Here is a 20559-nt window from a genome sequence, read left to right as displayed (position 1 = left end):
TGAAGACCCCAGCAACTTAAAATTCCCCGGCGGTGGGGTGTCCTGAACTCATAGTGAAAACTCCAGTCACTTAGGTCGAGGCTCTGATTTGAATATCTTACCTTAATGCTCGCCTGCGTTCTGGGTCCATCTGTAATGTACACAGTCCACCACGTCTTCGGTGACAAGGAACTTCCAAAAAGGGCGAGTGTTCCGAATGTGAAGCTGTATTTTTTTTAGATACTGATATCCTAGTGCCTGGAGAGCGAATGTCGTGAACCACAGATCCAGGAAGTCCTGGACTGCTCCTGCTGAGACAGGGGAAGCGACACTGAAATCTGGCAATCGAAAGTTCTCGAGGACTTTTCAAAACTTTCTTTCTTCGACCGACTTGAAGCAGCTTTCGTCAGCCATCCGTAAACTTTCAAACGCGAGGTTTTGATTCAAACCTTTTCATTTTTCATGCGAAGGGCGAGGGAGGGAGAGAGGAGAGGGAGGGAGAGAGGGGAGGGGAGGTGTTTATTTCGAGTTTCAGGAAAATCCCAAATGTTTCCTAGCGAAACATCCTGACCCCCTGGGTTACTCCTGAAAACAAAGCCCAGGACTGTCAGCTGCCCAATCCTTGCGTTTTCAATAATTGATCAATATAAAGGGGAGAGAAAGAATGTAAATAGCAGAAAGGGAAAATTTAAAAATATATATTGAAAGTACCCAGAAACTGAACAAGAATGGAAGAAGGAAAAAGGCATAAACTTTATACAGCACCTTTCTCTACCATAGGGACTCCCCAAGGCACTTTACAGAGACAGAAGTTATTTTATTCATTCATGGGATGTGGGTGTTGTTGGCTGGACCAGTATTTATTGCCCATCCCTAATTGTCCCTTGAGAAGGTGGTGGTGAGCTGCCTTCTTGAACCGCTGCAGTCCATGTGGTGTAGGTACACCCACAGTGCTGTTAGGGAGGGAGTTCCAGGATTTTGACCCAGCGACAGTAAAGGAATGGTGATATATTTCCAAGTCAGGATGGTGAGTGACTTGGAGGGGAACTTCCAGGTGGCGGTATTCCCATGTGTCTGCTGTCCTTGTCCTTCTAGATGGTAGCGGTTGTAGGTTTGGAAGGTGCTGTCGAAGGAGCCTTGGTGAATTATTGCAGCACATATTATAAATGGTACGCACTGCTGCTACTTTGCGTCAGTGGTGGAGGGAGTGAATGTTTGTGGAAGGGGTGCCAATCAAATGGGCTGCTTTGTCCTGGATAGTGTCGAGCTTCTTGAGTGTTATTGGAGCTGCACTGTTTCAAGCAAGTGGAGTGTATTCCATCACACTCCTGTGCCTGATGCACAGGCTTTGGGGAGTCAGGAGGTGAGTTACTCACCACAGGATTCCCAGCCTCTGGCCTACTCTTGTAACCACAGTATGGCTAGTCCAGTTCAGTTTCTGGTCAATGGTAACCCCCAGGATGTAGATAGTGGGGTATTCAGTGATGGTAATGCCAATGAACATCAAGGAGCAATGGTTATATTATCTCTTGTTTGAGATGGTCATTCCCTGGCACTTGTGTGCCACGAATGTTATTTGGCACTTAACAGCCCAGGCCTGGATATTGTCCAGGTTGTGAACCATAGAACCATGGAAAAGTTATGGCACAGAAAAAGGCCATTCAGCCCATCATTTGTGTGACAGCTGAAAAAGAAAAAAATAAAATCTAACCGCCCATGTTAATCCACTTTCCAGTGCCTGGTCCATAGCCTTACAGGTTACAGCAGATCAGGTGCAGATCCAGATATCTTTTAAATGAGTTGTGGGTTTCTGTCTCCACCACCAAACCAAGCAGTGAACTCCAAACACCCACCACCTCCCTCATGTCCCCCACTAATCCTTCTACCAATCACCTTCAATCTGTGCCCCCTGGTAATTGACCTCTCCACTAGGAGAAACAGGGCAGTCCTGTCTATTCTATCTAGGCCACTCATAATCCTGTACATCTCAGCCTCCTCTGTTCTAAGGAAAACAATCCTATCCAATCTTTCATCATAGCTGCAATTTTCAAGCCCTGGTAACATTCTTGTAAATCTCCTCTGTACTCTCTCCAGAGCAATTATGTCCTTCCTGTAATGTGGTGACCAGAACTGTACGCAAAATTCCAGCGGTGGCCTAACCAGCATTTTATCCGGTTCCATCAATACATCCCTGCTTTTGTATTCAATATCTCGTCCAATAAAGGAAAGCATTCCATATGCTTTCTTTACCACCTTATCCACCTGTCCTGCCACCTTTTGGGACCTGTGGACATGCACTCCAAGGACTCTCACATCCTCTACCTCTCTTAATATCCTCCCAGTTATTGGATATTCCCTAGATTTTTTTGCCCTCCCCCAAATGCATTACCTCACACTTCTCTGGATTGAATTCCATCTGCCATTTTTCTGCCCACTCAACCAAACCATTGATATCATTCTGAAGACAACAGCTATCACTTTCACTATCAACTACACCACCCACTTTTTGTGTCACCTGCAAATTTCCCAATCATGCCTCCCACTGCACTACCCTCATCAATCCTCCTTGTTACTTCCACAAAAAAATTGATTAAATTAATAAGGCATGACCTTCCCCAAACAAAACCATGCTGATTAATCCATTGCTTTCTAAGTGACAGTTTATCCTGTCTCTTAGAATTGATTCTAATAATTTTTCCACTACCGAAATTATCTGGCCTATTCCTTCCATCCTTTTTAAATAATGGTACAATGTTTGCAGCCCTCCAATCCTCTGGTACCTCGCCTGTATCTAGTGAGGATTGGAAAATGATCCTCAGATCATCCACTGTATCCTCCTTGGTTTCCTTTAACAAACTGGGATACAGTCCATCTGGCCCTAGTGATTTATCCACCTTTGAGGATGTCAGTCCCTCCAGTACTTCCTCTCTTACAATGCTAATTATATCTAATATTTCACACTCTTTAACCAGAATGTCTGCATCATCCCCCTCCTTAGTGAAGACAGGGGCAAAGTACTCATTAAGATCCCTACCCACATCTTCTGCATCCACGCAAAAGTTACCATGTACACCCCTGATAGGGAAGGGTAGGGCCTTAGTTATCCTCTTGCTCTTAATGTACTGATAAAACACCTTTGGGTTTTCCTTGATTTTACCTGCCAATATTTTCTCATATCCTCTCTTTGCTTTCCTAATTTCCTTTTTTTACTTCAGCCCTGTATTTTTTATACTCCTCTAGGCTTTCTACAGTATTTTTTTTGTGACTGTCATAAGCTTTCCTTTTCTGCTGTAGCTTATCCTGTATGCTTCTGGATAACCAGGGGGTGCTATATTTAAGCAGTCACACCCTTTCTCTTTGTGGGGCATGTCTACACTGTGCCCGTAGAATCTCACTTTTGAATGCCTCTCACTGATTTGTCTCTGAATTTCCTTCAGGAAGCTGTGTCCAGACCACTTCCACCAGATTATTTCACAGCTTCACAAAATTTGTCTTCCCCCAATTTAGAACTGTTATTCCTGTTCTATCTTTGCCCTTTTCCACAGTGACCATAACACAGTTAGATTTAGCATCATTATTTCCAAAATGGTCACCCACTGCTACTTCATCCACTTGCCCTGTTTCATTACCTAAGACTAAGTCTAGAATTGCCCCCCTCTCATTGGGCTTGTAATGTGCTGGCTACAAAGTTCTCTCGAAGGAAGTTCAAGAATTTTGTGCCATCTGTGCCTTTCATACTGCTCGTGTCCCAGTTGATATTAGGGTAGTTGAAGTCCCCAACTATTATTGCCATATTGTTTTTGCACTCAGAAATGTATCTACATATTTGCTCTTCTATCTCCCTCTCACCATTTGAGGGTCATCCTGCATGTGTTCACTGCACATTGAAGTGTATTCACTGTTGTAATGTAGGGAACATGGCAGCCAATTTGTGCACAGCAAGCTCCCACAATCTGCAATGAGATGATGATCAGTTAATCTGTTTTTATCATGTTGGTTGAGGGATAAATATTGATCAGGAGGGTGGCAAGGATTCCCATGCTTTTCTTTCAACTGGTACCACAGGATCTTAGCCAAAAGAGCAGGTGGGTCCTCATCTCATCTGAAAAATGCCATTGCCAAAAGTACAACACTCCCTCAGTACTACAGTGCAGTGTCAACTTGGATTTTTGTCCTAGAGTGGGACTTGAACCCAAAACTTTCTGGTTCAGAGGAGAGAGGGAGTCAGTTTAATGTTTGGGACAGAGACTTTTTCCCCAAAATATACTCTGTTTATAAAATTTGTAAAGGTACATTACATTTTGGGTATGACAGTTGTTCTGGACAGGAGGGGTTTAAGTTTAACAACCCCAATTTCTCCTCTCAGTGCCCATCTGTAAACAGAAATGTGTTTTGATTTTGATTTCCCCCTTTATAAGCGGTGGTGTATTTCCCAACCCCTCAGTTTTGGTGTGATCCAATTTCTACTAATAACCCAACAGTAAACTCGACAAAGTGTAATCTCAGAAGGTTAGCTTGTTCGCAGACACTCAAACACAAAAGGAGGGTCACAACATATCCTCCTTTTTACTCATACAATAAAGGAAGCGGGTAGGGAAAGAAAGATTTACAGGGCAAAGACCACAGAGTAAAGAATTATTGTTTCACATGAGTCCATAGTCCAGAATCAAAGTCCAATGGTGTATTCATTCACAGAGGTCAACAGGCTGAGGACCGATGCTGGATAATTCACTTTTCCGGTAGAGATGTATTCCACAATGAGGTAGGTATGCAGTGATGAATTAAGTCTTGCAGGCAATGGTATAGAAGTTCAGAAGTTCCAGTAGAAGCAATGTAGATGGGGGCCAGGCATCCAAATCTGGACAGAGCCCTCTTTCCGTGCTGCTGCTTGGTACATGGAAGATGGCAAACTGATTGGCAGTCCAGCAAGACAGTATCACTGGTTCTCCCAGCTAGTGGGTGGGGTAGAGTGGGGGGGGTGGGGGGGGTTATGTCACATGACTCCCACTTCTCTACTTTGGCTTTGACAAAGGTGTATATTCCTTTGTCTGAGTTCTTGAGATTGTTAATGTTCCAACCTTTAAAAATTTCAAAGGAGGTGCAGGGTCCTCTGTCCTGGCAGATGGGTAGACTTCAGTGGCCAGGCCTGGCTTATGAAACGTGGATGGCTTTTGTCTAATTTCCTTTGAATTTGGTCTCTGCAGCCCACAGGGTTGTTCACATCTCTTAAGAGATAATGAGGTGTCAGCTTCTCTGATACTGTCAGAAAGTTCCTTTCATTTAGGGTTACAGGCAGACATAGCTTCAGCCTTTTAAAGTCTTTGTCCAGTTTTAAAACTTTTAGAAATTAGCCAGAATGAAATATACATATATATGTATAGTTTCATAAAAATATAGTGTGAGGTTTTAGCTCTGTTATATTGTACACAAATTGCACTGTCAATCAATTTGGCATCACAGCATATAGTCTCATAAAGAAACTGTTTGTTTAAGTCAGGAAACGCCATTTGCCTGGCAGATAGTAAAATTAACACACCAAACCAACCTGCCTGTCTTCTGCTTGCTGCCAGAATCCCTTCGAACCGTGTGGTCAGGAGAGCCCAGGGTAGGATTCAGTGCCAAGATTTGCCAGGCTCCCTTCTTCTGTTCTCCACCTGTGGAATGGAACAGAAGAAAATATGCTCCATCGATCTTTATAAGCAGCAAGATAAAAGCAGAATGCTGTAGGTGCTGGAAATTGGAAATAAAAACAGAAAATGCTGGAAAAAACTCAGCAGGTCTGGCAGCATCTGTGGAGAGAGAAACAGAGTTAACGTTTCGAGTCCAATATGAGTCTTCTTAGAGCTGAAGAGAGGTGGAAATGTGATGGGTTTTATGCTGTTGAAAAGGAGATGGGGGTGAAGCAAAATAGAAGGTCACTGATAGGCTAGAGATCAAGATAGATTAAACAACATTTTCCCAATGACTGATGTTAGGCTAATTGGCCTAGTTTCCTGCTGTCCCCCTCCTTTCTTGAATAAAGGTTTTACACTTGTGGCTTTGCCATTTGTTGGAACCTTTCCAGAAGGTAGGGAATTTTGAAAGATTACAACCAATGCATCCACTATCTCTACAGTCACTTCCTTCCCTAGGATACAGGGAATCCAAGGGGTTTTTCCCATTAGTTTTCTTAGTACTATTTTTCCCATGATAGTGATTGTTCTATGTTCCTCCCTCCTTTTTGCCCCTTGACTTTCTACTATACTTAGTTTGCTTTTCATGTCCTCTACCATGAAGACAGATACCAAATACTTGTTCAGAAGGCTCTGCCATTTTCTTGTTTCTTATTAATTCCCAGCCTCATCCTCTAAGGGACAAATATTTGTATTAGCTATTCTCTTCCTTTTAATTCTAGTAGAAGCTCTTACTGTCTGTTTGTATATTTCTTTCTCGTTTACTCTCATGTTCTAATTTCTCCCTCTTAATTATTTGTTACTCACCCTTTGCTGGTTTCCAAAAATTTTCCCAGTTTTCTGGCCTTCACAGAATTGTACGTGGTTTCTTTCAATTTGATATCATCCTCGACTTCCTTAGTTAGCTAGGGAGTAGGGATGGAGACAAGAGATATTTAATGTTGGAGGGAAAAGTGTAGAAGTGGAATTTGAAAAATAAGGGAAAAAAAGAGGTACAAAATGTCAGCAAACATGTCTGGTTGGATTTGGTGGTTAGCAGCAGAGCTATGGCACTTGCTGCTGATCTCGAAGATACAGTGATCACTGTGCTCCCACAAACAGCAATGTGACAACGACCAGATAATCTGTTTTTGTGATGTTGATTGAGGGATAAATATTGGCCAGGACACTGGGGAGAACTCCCCATCCCCTTTCTTAAAAATAATGCCATGGGCTCTTTTCCATCCACCTAAATGAAAAGACAGCGCCTTAACATCTGATCCGAAAGACATGGAAGAAGTTCTCACCAATTTCAGTGATTTCCAATTCTTTTTAGAGTGGGGGGATTTTTAACAGTGTGCCTTCTGAAGGAACCTAGACTCACTGACAGCAAGGTCCTGATTTCAGCCAAAACACTGAAACCTATAAGCCCTCTCTTTCTCATCAACCCTGTCCCTACATTGGACCCCAGACCCCCAATACATTTTTTGTATTTAAATCCCTTCATGGTATCATTCTTCATTATCTCTGTAAATTCCTACAGCCCCACAACCAGCACCCATCCACCCCCTCCCTCCAAACCACTCCTCCGATCCTAACTCTTTAGGTCCCACACTCTGGGATTCCCTTACTAAACCCATTCCAGATTTCTTCTGCTGTCTGTGTGAAGAAGTGCCCCTAATTTCACTGCTGAGTGGCCTGGACCACGCTGCTCCTTTCGATGTGGAAGATTTTAGATATCTCATTGCAGGAGGAGGGAGGGTGGAAGTTTTGTCTCTTTGGCATTAAAGGCCGCCTCCCAGATCAGCAAGCTCAGCATGAACTGGGGATTGGACCTGAGGCTTGAATGTCTGCAGTCTGCACTGTGCAGAATCTCAACGGGGAACTTCCCGTTTCTTCTTGAGGGAAAATAGTTTAGCAGCTCAGGGAGGGAAAGTGAGCAGCAGAGTTATGATTCATTCTCATATTGAGTCAAGTCTAAGTGTGCAAGTTTAAAAATGTGATATTGGCACCCTCACCCGAGCCAACTCTGTGCATTCGAGTCCCACTCCAAGACTTGTGCACAGAACCTAGTTAGGCACTGTTACAAATTGGCAGAGGTAATGTTGGGCTGGTAAGGAATTGGGGTTGATATGAACCCCCAAAACAGGCAGCAGTGTCAAGAAAGGGATTAAAAGTTAAAAACTGGGAAATAACTCCAAACCGCCATGTATGTATGTGCCTGTTACCATTTTAAGGGTGATGGGGTGCCTCATGTGTGGAGAGGTGGGACATTCCACTAGAAAATGTAATCCAGGCTCCCACAGTGCAGCTGGGTGCCAGAGTGAAATTGAACAGTTGTTGGCTGGGTTTCCCAGGGCTCGAGAAACATGGCAGCTACATGGAAGCAGGAGTAGAAACAGAAAATGCTGGAAATACATTTCACTGCCTATCAAAAGGTCATCGACCTGAAATGTTAACCCTGTTTCTCACTGCACAGATGCTGCCTGACCTGCTGAGTATTTCCAGCATTTCTTGTTTTGATTTCAGATTTCCAACAGGTGACAAGAGTAACTGGCTCCAGAAGGTAGAACACTCCTTATGAGACAGGAGGAGAAGGAGTGTATCAAAAACAGAAAATGCTAGAAAAACTCAGCAGGTCTAACAGCATCTTTGGAGAGAAATTCAGAGTTAATGTTTCGAGTCCATTTGACTCCTCTTCAACTCAAAGCGTTAACTCTGTCTCTCTCTCCACAGATGCTGTTAGAGCTGCTGAGTTTTTCCAGTATTTTCAGTTTTTGTTTCAAATTTCCAGCATCCGCAGTATTTTGCTTTTATCTTAGGAGAAGGAGTATGTTGCTGTGATTGGCCAACCTGTGATCTACAGACCCCTTCCCTTTGACCCCTCATCCCCAGGCTCCTGCCCTGCAATTGCATTATGGGATGCCAGGGATTCCCTTATAGATACATTCAGTGAGTCACTAATACTGGATCAATGTAGCCAATCAATTGAACACCGAATGGTTAATCTTCCCCACCCATCCCTTCCAACCATCCCATTGACACAAAACAGTCTAGCAGCCCATTGCAGACCACTCCCATTGGTCCCCATAAATTCATGTCCTCTCAGGCATCAACGAGAAATGGAAAAGGGGAGTTACCATCCAGCAACAAAGAATGGGCAATATGGGAAAGAGGTGCAAAGCAATACATTTTATGTGATTCTAGTAAATAACAAATAACTCATCATTTGCATTAACATCCATGTGCATACCTTTGGTAAATAATAAAGTGTTATTCTTCTTGTTCCTACCACTGCTATGTGGTGCAACCCTTATATGTTCAGCAGAGGTAGAGGTAGGCTGCACAGATGATCTTGGTTGATGACCTCCAGGCATTGGAGACCGTGAGTGCCCTGCCAAAGAATGCTACACCGACACCTGCATTAGGGCGTAAGGCAGTCAAGTCGACTACTAACCGGAGGCATATGTGGGGATGGGGGCTGCAACAATGAGAACTGGGAACTCTTTGAACATTGTTCCCACTTCCATGTTCCCTTTTGGATAATCCCTCTCGTGGGCCAATCACACTTCACTCTTACCACTCTGCAGGACAGCAGTTTAGGGTAGATCAGTAACACATTGTAAGGCCATAGCAAAGATTTCTGCCATTCCACTTAGACATGTTGACATCCAGAGTCTGCACGGCAGTGGTCAAGGCCTGTGTAGACTCAGTTGATTGCTGTGTTTGGTGTTCCATAGAGTTAGCCGACCTATCCATGGAAGATGAGTTCTTCACACTGCCCTGTGAAATAACCTCATCCTGCTTGAGCTGGAGCCCTCCATTCTCTCTGCAATTGTGGACAGTGTGTGTGCCTCTCCCCAGCTGAGCAAAGCTCATTCCAACACGCCCAGACTTTTCATATTCCATGAGTGAGTAACATCACATTCACTCTGGTCACAGCTGAGAGTTATTATCGGGGCCATTATAACAATGGGAACCCTGTTATTTTGAACCCTTGCATCTGATAGATCTTATATACATATGCATATACAAAGTAGGAGCAGGAGTAGGCCATTTGTCCCTTCTAATCTCCTACCCCAACTCTACCTTCCCATACTACCTCTTAAGATCTATCCATCTCTGGCTTAAATATACTCAACAACTAAGCACCTACAGCCCTCTGGTTACAGAATTCCAAAGCTTTGATTGAAAAGGTTTCTATTCATCTCAGTCCTCAGTGGCCAATCACAGAGTCACAGTGCAGAAGAGGCCCTTTGGCCCATCAAGTCTGCACCAACACGTGAGAAACACCTGACCTATCTATCTAACCCCACTTATCAGCACTTGGCCCATAGCCTTGAATGTTATGATGTGCCAAGTGCTCATCCAGGTACTTTTTAAAGGATGTGAGGCAACCCGCCTCCACCACCCTCCCAGGCAGTGCATTCCAGACTGTCACCACCCTCTGGGTAAAAAAGTTTTTCCTCACATTCCCTCCTAAACCTCCTGCCCCTCACCTTGAACTTATGTCCCCTTGTGCCTGACCCTTCAACTAAGGGGAACAGCTGCTCCCTATCCACCCTGTCCATGCCCCTCATAATCTTGTACACCTCGATCAGGTCGCCCCTCAGTCTTCTCTGCTCCAACGAAAACAACCCAAGTCTATCCAACCTCTCTTCAACACTTAAATGTTTCATCCCAGGCAACATCCTGGTGAATCTCCTCTGCACCCCCTCCAGTGCAATCACTTCCTTCCTATAATGTGGCGACCAGAACTGCACACAGTACTCCAGCTGTGGCCCCACCAAGGCTCTATACAACTCCAACATGACCTCCCTACTTTTGTAATCTACGCCTCGATTGACAAAGGCAAGTGTTCCATATCCCTTTTTCACCACCCCACTAACATGCCCCTCCACCTTCAGAGATCAATGGACACACACGCCAAGATCCCTTTGTTCCTCAGAACTTCCTAGTGTCATGCCGTTCATTGAATACTTCCTTGTCAAATTACTCCTTCCAAAGTGTATCACCTCACACTTTTCAGGGTTAAATTCCATCTGCCACTTATCTGCCCATTTGGCCATCCCGTCTGTATCTTCCTGTAGCCCAAGACACTCAACCTCACTGTTAACCACCCAGCCAATCTTTGTGTCATCCGCAAACTTGCTAATCCTACCCCTGACATAGTCATCTATGTTGTTTATATAAATGACAAATAATAGAGGACCCAGCACAGATCCCTGTGGCATGCCACTGGACACTGGCTTCCAGTCACTAAAGCATCCTTCTGTCATCACCCTCTGCCTCCTACAACTCAGCCAATTTTGAATCCACCTTATCAAATTACCCTGTATCCCATGTGCATTTGCCTTCTTTATAAGTCTCCCATGTGGGACCTTGTCAAAGGCTTGGCTGAAATCCATAAAAACTACATCAACTGCACTACCCTCATCTACAGACCTGGTCACCTCCTCAAAAAATTCAGTCACATTTGTTAGGCATGACCTCCCTCTGACAAAGCCATGCTGACTATCCCTGATCAAAGCTTACCTCTCCAAGTGGAGATAGATTCTCTCCTTCAGAAATTTCTCCAAGTTTCCCTACCACTGATGTGAGACTCTCTGGCCTTAGTTCCCTGGCTTATCTCTACAACCCATCTTAAATAGCAGAACCACATTAGCTGTTCTCCAGTCCTCTGGCACCTCCCCCATGGCCAGAGAGGAATTAAAAACTTGTGTCAGAGCCCCTGCAATCCCCTCCCTTGCCTCCCTCAGCAGTCTGGGACACAAATCATCTGGACCTGGAGATTTGTCCATTTTAAGCCTGCCAACACCTCCAATACCTTGTCACTCCCTATATCAATTTGCTCAAGGACCTCGCAGTCTCTCTCTCCGAGTTCCATACCTTCATCCTCATTCTCTTGGGTGAAGACAGATGTGAAGTATTCGTTCAACACTCTACCAATGTTCTATGGCTCCACCTATAGATTGCCCCGTTGGTCCCCAATGGGCCCTATTCTTTCCCTGGTTATCCTCTTCCCATTGATATACTCATAGAATATCTTGGGATTTTCCCTACTTTTTCCTGCCAGAACTTTCTCATATCCCATCTTTGCTCTCCTAATGCTTTCTTAAGCTCCACCCTGCACTTTCTGTACTCCACTAATGCCTCTGCTGATTTGTTCCCCTTGTACCTGCTAAAAGCCTCTCTTTTCCTTCTCACTGAATCCCTTGTTCTGAGACTGTGATCCCACGTTCTAGACTCCTCAGCCAGGGAATCATCCTCCCAGCATCTACCCTTGAGAATTTTATCTGTTTTATTGAGACCACCTCTAATTCTTCTAAACACTACACAATATAGGCCTAATCCACTAATTTTTTCCTCATAGGACAATCTCCTCATCCCAGAAATCAATCTAATAAACCTACATTACATTCCTTCTAAGGCAAGTATATCCTTCCTTAGATAAGAGACGAAAGCCGTACACAGTACCCCAGGTGTGGTCTCACCAACATATCATCTTCCATTCTTGTCACCAAGTGCATTTTCTGCTTTGCAGCAACTGCTATTCACATATGCTCACTCTTCCATTATCATCATTCCTTTTTCTCAGGCATTATCCCTAGTAACACAGTAAATGCATCATTTGTCCATTTGTTTCGTTCTACATTGCCTTCTTGGGGCCCAAATGTTTTCTCTGTACCATAAAATGGCTCTGATGACCTCTAACCTGCCATACTGTCCTCTAACATTGGTCCGATTGAACCCTGGGAACCATTTTGCTTGCTACTTCAATCCACCAGCACCATCCTGCCTCACTCTCAACAATTCCATTCACAGGCCTCATGCACTGCGTCAATCAGGCGTAATGTTGTCATCAGAAATAGCATGTCAACTTCCTCCTAAACACTCTTCTTCTCCGAATACTGACCTCAAAACTGCAGACCTTTTACCCTTTGTGATTCTCCCTTTCACAGTCAGCATCTCCTCATATCCTTGAGTCATAATTGAATCACACTTGATTTAAATGATAACAAGGAGAACATTCATGCCTTAGAAGTCATTTCAAAACTTGTTCTGTGATTTTAAAATCTATTGATGTGATATTGAATCAATTAACTGCTTTTATGTGAAAGCAACATCCTCCTGTCCTGAACAGGAAGCTATTTCACCTATGACCTTTCGTCTGCTCAATCCTGTAAGAGTACTCTCCTCTTAACATGCCAGTCTGATTGTACAGATCCACACAAAATATAAACCTGTTTGTTTTCCACTGAGCATATTGGGTATTTCCAGCACTTTCTGTTTTTACACCACAATGTCATAATCTTTGAAAAATCTGGTGATCTTGTTCACAAACAATGTGGCAAGAATATGAAAGCACAAAAATTGCCTTCAAATTTACTTCTTCAACATAACTACCCCAATCTTAAACTCTCTCCTACCCAGGATCTCAGAAGAGGGTGAACATGTGTTTGTATAGAATCTGCTCAGGCGGTCTCAAACCACTGCACAGCCGATAAAGGACTTTCAAAGTTTAGTTAGTCATTGGGAGAAATTTTGTGGCCCATCAGCACCAGCAAATGTGCCAGCGGGTGAGGGCATGTAAAATTGAATGGCAGGCTAGCCCACCACCTTCCTGCCCAAGCCCCCAAGCTGTATGCATAATACGGGGGGTATAAGGCATCAGCCAACCTGCTCTCCCTTAGACCTATTAAGGCCCTGAACTTGCTTATTAATGGTCAGTTCAGGGATTAATGGTCAGTTCAGGGCCTGTTTCCACCCATGCATCAATAATACATGTGGCTAGAGAAGGTGGGACAAAGGAGGCCAGCCCATTCTTTCATAGCCTCACGTTAAAAGATGGGAAGGAAGAGGCCCATCGGGGGAACACCCTCCCCAAGATGGTATCCCCCTGGCCTCCAGAAATCGATCCCCAAACCTCTCCCCGCTGCCTCCCTCTCTAACCAAGAACCCCAGACTCAGCAGTCTGGCATCCATGGATCTTCTCCTTGGGATTGCTTGTAGTCCCAGCAGCAGCCACAACTCAGTTCTGGCGCCGCTGGGACTACTCAGTTGCCAGCCAATCAGATTGGTTGGCAGCTCTCGAGGGCGGGGTTTTCTTTCCCTGGTTTGTTGGGGGGGTGGGGGGGGGGGGGGGGGGTGGGGGGCGGAAGTCCCACTCTCAGCTCCATTAAGGCCGCCACCCTCCTTGTATTATCATTGTGGGGCAACCTTTTGTAAAGCCGTTAGGTTCAAGACAAACTTTTCTACTTAAAACTCATCTTATTGTTGTTGGAAACACAGCAACCAATTTGCACACAGCAAACTCAGCAAGCAGTAACTTATCATGACAAGCGACAGTGGTGTTTGTTGAGTGATAAATATTGGGCAGGACATTGGGTACAACTCCCCTGCTTTTTTCAGGGATATTTTCTACCAGGCTGGTCCTATCTTTTTGAGTGGGGGCCACATTTTCATGTTTTTCTCATTCAAGGGGTTAATGAGCAGATTTCAGAAAGTCACATAAATTTTTTTTAAAAGTTGTGTGTGAAGAAAAGAAACAACTTGCTGAGCAAAATTAAAGCAACGTCAAAGCAATAAATTGATCATTTTAAAACGAGTAATGAATAAAAATGACATTGGAGTGTTATATAGTGAATGTGTGTGTGTCTGGCTCACTCCCAGTCTCAGGGTGGTCACTCACTGAGGGTGTGTGGGGTGAGCGTGACTGAGAATCCTGAGACTGGGAGTGAGCCAGAAACACACACACACACACACACACTCTCTCTCTCCCTCTCTTTCACACACACATCACACTCACTATCTCCCTCTCTCTTACAACAGTCTGTCCCTTTCCTTTACATACATATTGACACTCACTCTCTCTTGTACACACTGATACTTACTCTCTCCCTCTCTTTCACACACACTCACTGTAAAGAAAATATTATTTTTTCCAATACTACTGTGGGATACTGTGAAGCAGGCTTATGGGGCCTGCGTGTATGTTTGTGTGTGTGGCTGATTTAATTACACTTAAGACAGTCAGACTGCAAGATTTAAATCATCAAAGGGTTAGGCATAAAAGCAGGTATTTTGAGGTGGAGATGAATAAGCTAAGATGGGATACATGTAAATACAGCATGAATAGGAATTTGCATTAGGAGATAAATGAGGAGTTGAATTTTTAGTTGTTGAATTTCAAGGAGAAAGAAAAGGAAGTTTACAACTGGCAAAGATCATAAATGAAGCAAAGTTATTAAGTTTACTTTCTTGAAAGTGATGGCCATAAAGACAACATGAAAGATTTTTATATTCTGGGAAACATAACTTCAAAAGAAAGTTAAGAGCAATGGGTCTAAAGACGAAAGGAAAACACATATTTAAGGAAAGATCGAAAGCTGTATGAGAGATGAGACCATGTGATCTTGTAGAGTGTATTGTGCGAGGACAGACTGGTGAAGTAAGCAGCCTCTAGTCACCCCAGAGAAGTGCTTGTTTGTTTCAGAAAGTGAGGTTTTGTTACAGACCTTGGATTTCCACTGTCAAGTTAGAGGGAGAAAGAAGCCCTGTGAGATACCTCCTCTATAGCAACAGTGGGTGTCTTGCAGTAATATTACTGGATGTTTTATAGGTTAAGAATCTATAGGGACTGTTGCCTGGAAGAGGGTGTTTATTTGTGAGTCTAGCTAAGTAGAAATATTTCGGAAAAGGTTGTAAAACTAAATTTAACTGTGTAACAGTAATCTTGTGTTTAAGTTTTCTTCTTTTGTTAATAAATATTTTAAGTTAATATTTAAAATCTCCAAAAGTGGTAGTGGAATTTTTACTTCTGACTTCAGTACACATACTTTCTCATGATAAAAATACAAACTAAAATCATTCTGATAGCTTGACTAAGTTTGCTTTTGGGATTTGGTCAGCCCAGCCATCACTACCTGCCTTATCATAACCCCACTCTCTCCCTCTCTCTCACACACACACTCACACTCACTCTCAGTCTCTCCCTCTCTCACACATACACTCCCTGCCTCCCTCTCTCACACACACATACAAACACACACACTCTCACACACACACACACTCTCTCTCTCTATCTATCACACACTCTCACTCTCTCCCTTTCTCACACACGCACTCCATGCCTCCCTCTCTCACACACACACATACAAAACACACACTCTCTCACTCTCTCCCTCTCTCACACATGTACTCCCTGCCTCCCTCTCTCACACGCACATACAAACACACACACAATCTCTCTCTATCACACACTTACTCTTTCCCTCTCTTTCACACACATACAAACTCTCTCTCCCTCTCTCTAACACGCTCGCTCTTTCCCTCACTCACACACACACACACACTCCCTCTCTCTCACACTCACTCTCTCACATACACAGTCACACTCACACTCTCCCTGTCTCAAACACACACACACTCACTTTCTCCCTCCCTCTCACATACACACACACCCACTCACACACTCTCTAACATGGACACACTCATTCTTTTCCCCTCTTTCACAAACACATTCACACTCACTCCCTACCTCTCTCACACACACACTCGCTCTCTCACACACACTCACTCTCTCCCTCACACTCACACAGGAACTGCACTCATTCACACTCTCCCTCTCTCACCAACACAGGCTCAGACACAGTCCCTACTTCTCTCACACAGACACACTCCATCTCTCACACACTCACTCTCTCACACGCACACACACACATACGCACACTCCCCATCTCTTCCTCTCACTTGCTCTCCCCCTTTCCCATGCACACTCACTCACTCTGTCACTCTTTCATACAACCATACTCACACTCACTCTCTCCCTCTCTCTCTCACACACACACTCACTCAATCTCTCCCTATCTTTCACATACACTCACACTCTCTCAAACACAAATTCACTCTCTCCTTTTTCACATAACATCACTTTCTTCCTCTCTCTCACATACACTCACTCATGCACACAGACTCACTCCCTCACAAACACACACTCACACTCTTCATTTCTCTCTTTCACAAACATACACACTCACCCTCTCCCTCACACACACTCTCACGCTCACACTCATTCAGTCTCTCCCTCTCACACACAAACACACTAACACTCACTCTCTCCCTCTCTCATACATACACTCATTCTCTCCCTTACTCACTCTCTCACACACACACATACACACTCTCCATCTCCCACACACACATATTCACACTCACTTTTTCCCTCTCTCTCTCACACACTCACTCTCCTCTTTCTCTCACACACAATCTCACCCTCTCTCACATACACTCACTCGCTCGCACACACCCTCTCTCAACTCACACACACATTTACATTTTCCCATTTCTCTGTCCCTCTCTCTCACACACACACTCTCCCTTTCTTTCACATACACACTCTCTTCCTCTCTCTCACACACTGACTCCCACTTTCTCTCACATACACTCGCTCATTCACACACACACTCTCTCCCTCTCTCAACTGACACACACATTCACACTCCCATTTCTCTCTCTCTCACACACACTCTCTCTCTCCCTCTATCACACACACTCACTCATTCACTCTTTCTCTCTCTCACACACATTGCCACTCATTCTTTCTTTCTCTCACACTCACACTTACTCTCTGTCTGCCTCTCTCTCTCTCTCACACACACACACACACACATATATATTCACTCACTCTCACAAACATACTCAGGCACATGCACTCATTCACACCCTCCCTCTCTCACAAACACAGACACAGACTCACTCCCTACTTCTCTCACACACTCACACTCCCTATCTCACTCACTCTTTTCCTTACTCACACTATCTCTCTCACACACACACACACACACACACACACACATAAATACACTCTCCATCTCTCCCTCCCATACACACACTTGCTCTCCCCCTCTTCCATACACATTCACTCACTCTGACCCTCTCTCTTAGACACACTCACACTCACTCTCTCCCGGTCTCACACATTTACTCACTCTCTCTCACACATACACAAACACACACACACACTCTCACACACACTGACTCTCTCCTCTCACACACACACACACACTCACCTCTCCCTCACACAAACTCGCTCTCTTCCTCTCTCACACACACACTCAATTTCTCCCTATCTTTCACACACACACACACACTCTCTCACTTTCACACAAAATCATTCTCCATCTTTTTCACATACACATCACTCTCTCCCTCTCTCACAGACACACACAAACACATATTCACTCACTCTCTCCCTCTCTCTCTCTCTCATATACAGTCACAGTCACTCTCTCCTTGTCTCAAACACACACATACAGACACACACACATAGCCTCTCTCTCTTCTCTCCCAATCACTCACAATCAATCTCCCTCTCTCTCTCATACAGGCTCAATCGCTCCCTCTCTCACACATACAAACATATACACATGCTCTCACACACACTGACTCTCTCCTTCTCTCACAGTCACACTCACTCTCTCCCTATCTCAAACACACACACTCACTCTCTCCCTGTCTCAAACACACACACACTCACTTTCTCCCTCTCTAACATGGACACACACTCTCTTCCCCTCTTTCACACACACATTCACACTTACTGTCTACCTCTGTCTCACACACTCACACTCAGTCTCTTTCATACACACTCACTCACTCTCTTCCTCTCACTCACTCTCTCCCGCCCTCACACACACACAAAGGCATGTGCACTCATTCACACTCTCCCTCTCTTGCTAACACAGACTCAGACCCACTCCCTACTTCTCTCACACAGACACTCCCTCTCTCACACATTCACTCACTCTCTCCCTTACTCATTCACACATGCACACACATACATACTCTCCATCTCCCCCTCTCGTACACACACTTGCTCTCCCCCTCTACCATGCACATTCACTCACTCTGTCACTCTTTCTTACATACACTCACGCTCACTCTCTCCCGCTCTCACCCTATCCCTCTCTCACACACACTCACACTCTCCCTTCCTCTTTCTCTCTCTCCCACACACACGCACACTCACTCTCTCCCTCTTCTTCACATACACACTCAGTCTCTCCCATGCTCACAAACACACACTCACTCTCTCTCTCTTTCAAACACACTTCACACTCATTCTCTCCCTCAAACTCACACACACACTCTCTCTGTCACTCATACACGTTCACACTCTCTCTCACACACTCACTCTCTGCCTCCCTCTATCACACACACACACACACACACACACACACACACACAGTCTCTCTCTCCCTCTATCATATACACTCACACTCACTCTCTCCCCCTCTTTCTCTCTCTCACACACTGACACTCACCCTTTCTCTCTCTCACGCACACTTAATCTCTGCCTCCCTCTCTCACACACACATACTCACTCTCTCCTTCTCTCTCATACACACAGGCACATGCACTCATTCACACTTTCCCTCTCTCACAAACATAGACACAGGCTCACTCCCTACTTCTCTCACACAGACACACTCCCTCTCTCACTCTCTGCCTTACTCACTCTCTCTCACACACACACACACACACACACACACAAACACACAGATACATACACACACTCTCTCCATCTCTCCCTTTCACACACACCTGCTCTCCCCCTCTCTCATACACACTCACTTAATCTCCCCCTATCTTTCATACATACACTCTCTCTCTCACACAAATTCACTCTCTCCCTCTTTTTCACACACACATCATTCTCTTCCTCTCTCTCACACACAACACACACACTCCTCTCTCTCACACATGCACTCACTCTGTCCCTCTCACACACACTCACACTCTCTCTGTCACACACACAGTCACTCTCACACACACTAACTCTCTGCCTCCTTCTCTCACACACACATATACACACTCTCTCTCACACACACACACACATACTCACTCTCTCTCATACACAATCTTTCTCCCTCTATCGCACACACTCACACTCCCTCTCATACACTCACATACTCTCTCCCTTACACACTCTCTCATACATGTACACGCACATGCATTTACTCTCCATCTCTCCCTCTCACACGCTCACTCTCCCCCCTCTCCCATCATACTCACTCACTCTGTCCCTCTCTCTTACACACTCTCTCCCACTCTCACACAAATACTCACCCTCTCCCTCACACACTCACACTCACCCTCTCCCTCTCACACAAATTCACTCTCTTCCTCTCTCTTACACACACACTCACTCAATCTCTCCCTCTCTTTCGCACACACACACACTCACTCTCACTCACACAAACTCACTGTCTCCCTCTTTTTTACATACACATCAATCTCTCCCTCTCTCACATACACTCACTTGCTCACACACACTCTCCCTTTCTCTCTTTCACACACACACATACTCACCTTCTCTCTCACATGCAATCTCACTCAATCACTGTCTCTCACGCACATACTCAGTCTCTCCCTCTCACACACACACACACACTCTCTCACACCCACATACACTCTCTCACAGACACAAACACTCTCTCCCTCTCTCACACAGACACTCACTCCCTCCCTTACTCACTCTCCATCTCCCTCTCTCCCACACACACATATTCACACTCACTCTCTCCCTCTCTCTCAATCACTCTCTTGCCCTCTCTCAGATACACTCACTTGCTCACACACACACCCACTCTCTCACAAACACACTTCATATTCTCCCATTTCTCTCTCACACAGACACACTCTCGCCCTCTCTTTCATACACACACTCACTTTCTCTCTCTCTCACACAATCATTCTCTCTCTTTTTCACATACGCACTCTCTCTCCCGTCCACTCACTTGCTCACAGACAACACATTCACTCTCTCCCTCACACACATGCCCACTCACTCCCCCTCTCTGAAAAACACACACTCACGCTCTCCTTTTCTCTCTCTCTCACACACACACAAAAACACACTTACTCT

The 20559-nt window shown here is 44.7% G+C and overlaps 1 protein-coding gene across 7 annotated transcripts in view; it reads right to left on the bottom strand.

The window, feature by feature from the left end:
* Window positions 1–20559, bottom strand: part of LOC121271631 (CD276 antigen-like) — a 93520-nt gene that overhangs the window by 52953 nt on the left and 20008 nt on the right. For 6 of the 7 annotated variants that reach the window (XM_041177715.1, XM_041177717.1, XM_041177713.1 and 3 more), the window contains exons 3-5: window positions 6459–6556; window positions 5525–5633; window positions 102–290 (exon numbers count right to left, since the gene is read on the bottom strand). In XM_041177715.1, the coding sequence (XP_041033649.1) occupies window positions 102–130 (29 nt within the window). In that variant the 5' untranslated portion in view covers window positions 131–290; window positions 5525–5633; window positions 6459–6556. The remainder of the gene's footprint in view (window positions 1–101; window positions 291–5524; window positions 5634–6458; window positions 6557–20559) is intronic. The other variant, XM_041177714.1, reaches the window with a different exon arrangement.

This window comes from Carcharodon carcharias, chromosome 31, assembly GCF_017639515.1.
Source record: "Carcharodon carcharias isolate sCarCar2 chromosome 31, sCarCar2.pri, whole genome shotgun sequence".
NCBI lineage: Eukaryota > Metazoa > Chordata > Chondrichthyes > Lamniformes > Lamnidae > Carcharodon > Carcharodon carcharias.
This window is presented reverse-complemented; position numbering and strand designations above follow the sequence as displayed.